This window comes from Porites lutea, chromosome 5, assembly GCF_958299795.1.
Source record: "Porites lutea chromosome 5, jaPorLute2.1, whole genome shotgun sequence".
NCBI classification, from domain to species: Eukaryota; Metazoa; Cnidaria; class Anthozoa; order Scleractinia; family Poritidae; genus Porites; species Porites lutea.
The window spans coordinates 13,699,770-13,708,665 of NC_133205.1; the positions used below are offsets into that span (position 1 = coordinate 13,699,770).

The following is an 8,896-nucleotide window of genomic DNA, read 5'->3' on the forward strand; positions in this document are numbered from 1 at the left end:
GTTATCCAGCTTGCCACCTCATGTGGATCTGATGGTCATTCCCTGGCTTTAACGGAAAGTGGGGAAGTGTTTAGTTGGGGAGATGGAGATTATGGCAAATTAGGTCATGGCAACAGTGATAGACAAAGAAGACCAAGACAAATTGAAGCACTCAGAGGAGAGGAAGTCTCATTTGTGAGTAGGCGATCCATCAGTTTATATTACAATAGCGAAAACTCCAAATCGTCCATATCAGGTAAATTAGTTAGATTATGCACGTAGTAACTACTCCAAGCTGACGCTTCAAAATGGGGTTATTACGAATCGTACGTTTACTGAATGCTTCAAATGCGTAAAAGGTACTTTTCCTGGCCTGGTGGCGGGGGTATTCACTTTCGGTAAAAGGGTTAGGGATAGGGTTAGGCTACTTTTTGTGATCCTCTAGGTATTACTGAAACATCGTATTGTTTGCTGAAAAATAAAAGAAGATGTTTTTTTTTTTTTTATGGAGATGTCTATAAGATTTCAAACATATATACCTGGATTTTTGACAACCGGGTTAGCAAAAATATCAACTCATTCTACTACTTGGTAATTTAAAACAACAAAAAAACTCATTCAAAGGCCGATTGAAAGCCTTTATCTCACGCCGGGCAGTAAGTTAATGGTCCCTAGAAGAATTCCAAGGAGTCCAAATTTAAAATGACGCAAATTTTAGAACATTTATTCAGTAAACTGACTTCGCGAAGTTTCAAACAGGTGTCATTTCAGTCTAGAAATTTTTAAGTTGAGAGTGAACTGCAGCGAAAGAGTGCCTGGTTAAGGCTTACATAACGACTTAAATAGTCAGCAAAACACTACTTTTTTCGCGGTCCGATAAACAACAGGATTCCGCATGGAATAGACAACGAACTGAATGAAACATAGTGCACATATTATCACCTTCTTATCTGCAAAAACCGGCCTATGGTGCAAAGCCATTAGAGCTCTTCGGGAAACGTTTCTCAAGGTGACCAATATATAAAACTAAACTGCTAACCGGCACCAAAACCAGCTTTAGGCGCGGGCTGATTTCAAATAACTGTCACTTGTGTTAAAGAAAGAATTGTGGGTAAGGGAAAAAGTCGGGAGGGGGGTGGGGGTAAGATAGTAATTCTGTCTACATCCACTTCTACACAGATCCCTAACCACAAAACAAGCGAAAAAAACGACATAAGCAAGCAACACAGTAAACATATGTCAAGCTATTAGACAGGGGAAGTTGAGAAAAGTTACAAAATGTTTGCTAACCCGGTTTTCATAACTCCAGGTAGATATACATGTGCATAAAGTCATAATCAGTTTGGTTTATGTTGGTTGAATTCAGGTGGTATATGCTTTTCATTTTAGCTTGCTTGTGGTTTTAAACACTCTGCCGTAGTAACATCTGATGGTAAATTGTTTACCTTTGGAAATGGAGATTATGGTCGTTTAGGACACGGGAATACATCCAACAAGAAACTTCCAGAGAGGGTCATGGCACTGGATAAGAAAAAAGTAGCTCAGGTACAATGTGGCATGTGGGTAACATTATAGAAAAAGAAAGAAAACTGTGTTGGGTAAACAAGCCTGCGACCAGGCGGTTCTTCTTTCCTTTTTCTGCAGAACTCCTTCTCGCAGGTCAACAAAGGGTGTACCTAACTCAGTAAGAGGAAACACTAATTCAAGTAAACCGAAAACAGCGGTTTTCTTTTTCCAAAAACTATGGTTCACTTGTCAAGTTGTTTCTTAATCCCCTTTGTATTACGCCTTTTGGTATACGTATCATCTGCAGCATAAAACAAAACTGCTCCAAAAGCCGTATTTACCAACTAGTAATTGACTACGTGTCAGTCAAATTACTGTATTGACCACTGCGATACACCGTGGGCCTACCTTTTATAAAGTTCCTTTTCTAAATAAGTAACTGCAAAAAATCAGATCGCAAACATGTTTTATTCGTCCCATATGTAGAAGATAAAAGAAGTTTCGTATCTAGTTATATATAGACTTTCAACTTTGGTGTTGTTGTTGTTGTAATTTTTTTTACGTTTTTATTGTTATCCTTTTCCTTTTCCTCTTAGGTTAGTGTTTATTTAAGTGTAATTGTGTAATTTATTTAAGCAGTGATTATTCTTAAATAACGTGGTAAAACTTTGCTTTACTTCAATAAAAACTGTTAAAAAAAAATAGACCATTTTACAGTTGTGGACTTAGTACCCTAGCCTTCGAGTGAATGTGAGGCTGACGGTGACCTTGTTTTGATAGAAACCTCCTTTGCTTTGTGATGGAAATTGTCCCTGAAAAATACTAGTTAGCATAAGAATAACTTGATTTACATAATAAAGCAGGAAGGTTTGTACCAAAACAAGGTCACCGTCAGCCTCGCTTCCATCCATAACTGTAAAATGGCCTATTCAAAGAAGTGAATGTGGCCTTTTTGATTTATTTACTTTTGAATGTCATTTAAAATTAATTGTTTAACCGAAGTCCTTTTTTGCAATGGCATTCACCATCATATTCATTGAAGTGCATCTCATACTTTACACCGTAACTGACTCTTAATCACTTTAACTGCAGGTTGCATGTGGTCTGAACCACACTCTGGCCCTGTCTGTAGACGGTAAAACTGTTTGGGCTTTTGGTGATGGTGATTATGGTAAGCTGGGACTGGAAAGCACCACTGCTAAGCCTTCGCCAAGACCCATTGATACATTTACAGGTGTTAGTGTAAAGAAAGTGTGCTGTGGAACTCAGTTCTCTGTGGTTTTAACAAGAGACGGTCGACTTTTTACTTTTGGACAAGGTGAAATACTTTTGCATCGTTTTGCGAATTTATAAATCGCTTATGTCTGTGTTTCGCACTGACCTGCACCTTAAGTAAGCTTGGTTGGCAGCGAATATAGTTGGAACTTAGGAAAACGACGTTTGGGGTTTGCTTCCTGGAGACAAAGGGTGGGAGTATTATATTTGCTTATTCACAACAGGGTATCAAGCTACCCATGTTAAATTTCTGATTTATCTAATAAAAAGGTGGTAACTCTTATTCAATTAACTATTTACTTACTTCAATGGGTATTACAGCAAACTGTTATCTTCCACCTCCAGAGCGTTTAACTGGACAACCTGAAGGTCGACTTCGGGGTCAGAACAAACCTCTTCAAGTCCCAGCTCTGGCGTCAAGCTTTGTTGAGGACGTGGCAGTTGGTGCCGAGCATGTGCTTGTATTAACAAGTTCAGGAGAAGTCTGGGGCTGGGGTAACAATGCTGAGGGTCAGCTGGGGCTTGGAAACAACACCACACAGCGTCAGCCAGTTGTTCTACCAGAATTACGTGGCAAAAATATCCGGCAGATTTCTGCAGGTCGCAACCATAGTGCAGCATGGACTGCTCCAATCACTTGTGTCAGAACACCAGGCACGCCCCTACCTCTCCTGCTGGGCCACCCCGCTGCGATCCCTGTCCAGTACCCTGCAATCAAAGGCGTGGACACTGAAGCTGTTAGGGCCAGGCTACGAGTGCTTTATCAATTTTCAGATTTGATTTCATCGTCTTGGCGATTAATGAACTTAAAAACTGATGAGGTAGGAATGTTTACAAACTTTATGAACATATTTTTTTCTTGGAGTAAAACAGTGTTTGTTTAGGGTGTTTTTCGGCAATTTGCAAATGCCTTTCTCGTAATCCTCGCTTGGACAAAGGGAAATGGAAAAACAAACTTTTAATACGCTTTTAGGTGAGTCTCCTTCTCAGCCGTCAAAAGAAGAGGAGCGATGCGTGACATGCCAAAAAAGGCTGCGAAGAAGACTATTTTTACGATAGAAATATTTTACTCATTTATTTTTGCTTTTTTTAACATAGATCATTGCAATATTCGCTTTTGCCAGCTTAATTACAGCCAAACAACTTTCTCGTTTTAGACTGAGTCCCATCCATTCAATCAAGGTACAACTGGTTTTGTTCGTGGTCATCTTAGGCCGTTAATTGGAAATCGCGTGTCGAACCTACCGATTGTCAGGGCCCTTGGACGAACGATGATACAAGGGAAGAATTATGGACCACAGGTCACAGTAACCCGTCTTAATGTCAGGTCAGTGTCCGCGGCCAAAGATTAGGAATGGATACATATACTTGAAATACAACAAATCCTTCTTTCCCTATATTACAGTTACGACAGAACTTGGTCGTTTATGAACCTAATGATTTGGCACTACGGTACACGTTTTTGGTACGCAGAACTAATTTTCTCCCGCAACACAAAGTCTTCTTGTTACTGGGATTTTAATATAACTTTAAACCTTCCGTTTTAAGGAAAGCGTGCGCAGCATTCAACTGTCTATCGTTTAAGTAAATCTGGTTTCACGTTTTATGTTGTTGTTTAGAGGTAAGAAAGTGCCGCAGCCAATACTGATGCAGGTTGCTCGCCAAGTGGTGAAGTTGAAGCCGTCAGATTTGTGTCTCCCTGCCCGTGCTTGGAAGGTCAAACTGCTTGGTGAAGGAGCTGATGATGCTGGTGGAGTGTTTGATGATACCATCACCGAGATGTGCCAGGTAATTCACATTAACACAACAGCTGCTCAAAGTGATACAGATAATTAAACACCCGAGAAGTTTCTTTTCAACCTTGTGAATTTTTTTGCTTACAGTAGAATCTCGATTTCTCGAACCCGAGGTTTTTCGACTTCCCTTCATCAGTCAAACACCCGGCCGATAACAATTTGCTTTTTCCAAGGTTGTTAGAAAAATCGAGATTCCACTAAATACCTCATAACGATTGTATGTTGTGCGTTTTGTTATTTTGTGTTACAATCACGAGTAGGGATGCCCGCCTATCGGATCCTAGTAATTACTGATTGAATAAATGTGCTGTCGGTAGGAGCTTCAATCTGGTGCTGTAAATCTCCTTATTCCCACTCCAAACAGTGTTACTGAAGTTGGCTATAATAGGGACAGGTGAGTGTTTTGTTGTACGTATGATATTTCTTCTAAGGCCTAGACACTTCTATCAGTTCTCGTCGAAGATATACAAAGATCTGTTTGCACTTACTCACTTAAAAAGACCACAGATTTTCAAGGTGTTTCAATAAAGTCTCCTAGGGATCAATACAGACATTTTTGAGCCACACTATAAATGGTAGAAACTAACTTTCCCTTACTAAACAACTAACCTTAAAAATACTATCGATAAAAAGGATATTAGGTACAGTCGAATCTCTACTTACGGCTACCTCTCTACACTGGTCACTTTTTTCTATCCGCAAGGTGGCCGTTGTAGAGAGGTTCAACTTTTGTAAAATGACAGCTCGTGGTAGTAAGTGAGAAACTGTTAAAATTGTGGCTCTTAAAATGGTTGTGTTCAGTCTTCTTAAACGTGGTTTGAGACGGCCTCGAATGGTTAATTCACGCTGATCATATAAATGAAGCTGTATCTCTTTTCACTGAAAAATAATATCAGTTACCAGGGCACGGTTCTTTGAAATACGGTTAAGTTTAACCCAGGATTAAGCCAAATTTTAAGCAAGGTTTTCTTGTCTAAGAACATGTACACTGAACTCGAGCTTACAAAATACTGTTGTGCCTTTACTTCGAAAAAAAGAATTGATAATACAAAATGTTACTCTTAGCTATACATAGGAAGGTAAATACAGAAAGTGGAACCAAATTTTAATCCTGGATTTGCGCTAATCGGCCTTTCAGAAACGGGTCCCAGAAGACAGATTTAGACGTTTACGGCAAACGTGAATTTGTACCACGTGACCAAGTTTTCCTTTAACTTGTGCTTACTGTTCATAATTTCTACCCTAAATTTAGCACATTTGCGTTGGTTTCGTCTGCAACAATTGTTTTGGAGTGAAATTATTTTAGATTTATTCATTTCATCTATTTTTCTGGCTTTTTGTCCTTGAATTGTCATCTTTCTCTTGCTCTTCCAGGGAGTGCCTGTCATGCCTGAAATGAGATTAGTAACTGTGTTTTTTAACGTGTTCGACAGGTTTCTTTTGAATCCCGCGTGCACGGTGCGAGACTGTGATATGGAGATGTTTACATTCCTTGGTATACTGATGGGTGTAGCCATACGAACCAGGAAACCACTTGATCTTCACCTGGCTCCACTGGTTTGGAAGCAACTCACTGCTATGCCTCTTGTGCCTGAAGACATCGAGGAGGTAAAATAAGTATACACCTATTTCAATTAAGGTTGCTTCATAGAAGAATGATGCATGAACCAGAGCAACGGCCGGCAACTGGCACGGAAGACATAAGTCAATCTAGTACCAAAACAATCTGAGTTCTCGAAAAAATAAGGAAATAGAATAAACCTCTTGTTAGCTGTAGGTTCTCTTATGGCAGACGGTCAGTTCTGTTAAATTTCTGTTCCGGTTGTTTCTTTCTAAATCTCAGTTTCAGACCACTGTTTTGAAATAAATAAACTGTTTTCAAACTCTGTAATGGTTATATTTTAAAGAAAGTATGCCGCTTAGCATAATAACATACCAAACGGCCAGTTTATTATAAAAATGCGTTGGTTTACCATGTTTATCACAGCTGTTTGTGTTTAATCTTTTTATAAAATAATTAGATAAAAACGACTTAAATTGCTAAACATTGTCGAAACTTTTTTTTGACTTTAACGCGATCTGGCTTGCCTTTCACATTTTTGTTCATTTTGTCTCAGGTTGACTTGCTTTACATGCAGAGTTTGCGTGGAATCCGTGACATTCACGAGAGTGGTGTAGATGAACAGACTTTTTCAGAGGTAAAATGCCCACAATATATTTAGACGCCCGTTCATTCGTATCATTTCTACATAATTAGCTCTTGGGCAATTTAAATTTAAGTTACAGGTGGAAAATATTTGTAGCGCGGACCGGTCAATCGGTTGCCTGTGAATGTTATTTACCTTCATATTTTTTGTTACCCAAACGATCCCTAAATTCGTTGCACCGGAAGCTTTTATTAATGTATTAGGCTGGCCGTATGTTCCGCTTTGTGGGTTCATTTTCCACGTTTTAATGTAATGTCAACACTGCTTTGGTTTTACAGTTTTACAGTTGTTTATTGGTAAAATAGCTTCCACAAATTGGTAAAAAAAAACGTTCTTTTTGTTTGTTTATTTGTTTTGTTGGGTTTCTTGTCACTTCGCCTTGGAATTAGTTGTACCTAGTAGTATTTAGCCAATTAATCGCAAGTGATTTCCGGCGTTCTTTTTAAATTTTAGGTAATACCAATTGAGTCATATGAAACACAAAGTGCCGATGGTCGCTTTGTACCAATCCTTCCCAGTGGTCATAATATTCATCTTACCTTCAATAACCGCGCAGAATATGTGGAGCGTGCTCTTCACTATCGCTTACATGAGGCAGATCGTCAGGCGGCTGCAGTCCGTGAGGGAATGGGCTGGATAGTGCCAGTTCCTCTTCTGTCACTTTTGACCGCAGAGAAACTGGAGGAGATGGTTTGTGGATCTAAACAAGTCAGCATTGATATGCTGAAGAAAGTCGCCAGGTGAGAGATTTGCTGCTCTTGACTGAGTTGGTGAAAAAAGTGTCTCTAGGAAGTCAAATATCCTTTTGGTCTTCTTTATAGTTACCGTATACCCTACTCCATTTTCTCGCTTCAACAACTGTATATCCTATCATTATGTTATTTTCTCTCTTTTAACTCCTATTCTTCTATTGTTATTTTGTCATTTTCTAGGTATCGTGAAGTGGAGCCAACAGATCCCCTGATTACGTGGTTATGGTCCACCCTAGAGTCGTTCTCCAATGAGGAGCGTATATTATTCATGAGATTTGTTTCCGGTCGCTCCAGACTTCCAACAACTGTCTCGGACATATCTCAACGGTTCCAGATAGTTAAAGTTGATAGAGTAAGTCAGACATACACCCCTGTTTCCTTCCGGTGGTTATTCATCTGGCCCTTGTTATTCGAAAATATCGGAAGTGCTTTGCGGGAACGTGCTTTGCGGATAGCATAACAGGCTGTATAGCCTGTGAAACAAATTTACTTACTCAGAACGGTTGAATTTGAACATTTCTCGGTCTTCAGCTATCATTTGATGGTCATGTAATCTCGGCTGAGAATTTATAACCATCAGCAGGTCAAGCCCCTCATTCCAGAAACAGATAGGAAGGTTTAAGATAAAATCACTTAAAACAACTAATCATTTTTTTTTTTTTACAGGAGGCAAACAGTCTTCCCACTGCACAAACATGTTTTTTCCAACTCCGACTGCCGAACTATTCTAACCCTGACAAACTGGCAGAACGACTTAGATACGCTATTAATAACTGTCGGTCAATTGACCTTGATAACTACATGCTTATCAGAAATGCCGGAGAGGAGGATGGAGCGGATGAGGATCAATACGTTTAGAGTGTAATGAGAAGTGACTGACATTAGTTACATCATATTTAAGTGCGAGTACACGATTTTCATCCCTGTACCGTGTCGTCTTGTCGAACGCTGCCGATATCAAGGCACAAAGCAAAAGCACCGCTTTTGATAGAGTCGTTTTGGTTCCAGAAAAAAAAAACGCAGCCGTGTCTGAAACTGGAAGCTATGTCATAATGAGAACAAGTGGAAGGGAACTTTGCACAGTTATAGTTGAAAAGGAACGTACTGACGTAAGATTCTGCGTAAAATAAGCCTAGCCTACAGTAACGCCTTTAAGATACACTGGCGAATTTTTAGAATGATTTTTGGATGAGAAAGATATTTTTCAGTCACCGTTTATCAGTGTATCAATTTATCCCCTTTGTTTGATTTTCCTTCTTCTTAACTTTTAATTTCGCTTATAAATAAGGTGTAAAGCAAAATTAGGGTGTTTAAAATTATTTTAAACGATATTGGCCAATATTTTTGTATGATATTTAATAAAATGTGTTTATTACGCTCA

General features: G+C 39.2%; 1 protein-coding gene across 1 annotated transcript in view; it reads left to right on the top strand.

The window, feature by feature from the left end:
* LOC140937928 (probable E3 ubiquitin-protein ligase HERC1) overlaps positions 1-8,896 on the top strand; it is a 138,468-nt gene extending 129,572 nt beyond the window's left edge. The window contains exons 57-68 of the mRNA XM_073387490.1: positions 1-174; positions 1,369-1,524; positions 2,578-2,803; positions 3,106-3,581; positions 3,918-4,087; positions 4,380-4,548; positions 4,874-4,950; positions 5,990-6,164; positions 6,674-6,754; positions 7,217-7,503; positions 7,696-7,867; positions 8,182-8,896. The exon at positions 1-174 is cut by the window's left edge and continues 8 nt beyond it. Coding sequence (XP_073243591.1) covers positions 1-174; positions 1,369-1,524; positions 2,578-2,803; positions 3,106-3,581; positions 3,918-4,087; positions 4,380-4,548; positions 4,874-4,950; positions 5,990-6,164; positions 6,674-6,754; positions 7,217-7,503; positions 7,696-7,867; positions 8,182-8,373 — 2,355 coding nt within the window. The 3' untranslated portion in view covers positions 8,374-8,896. The remainder of the gene's footprint in view (positions 175-1,368; positions 1,525-2,577; positions 2,804-3,105; positions 3,582-3,917; positions 4,088-4,379; positions 4,549-4,873; positions 4,951-5,989; positions 6,165-6,673; positions 6,755-7,216; positions 7,504-7,695; positions 7,868-8,181) is intronic.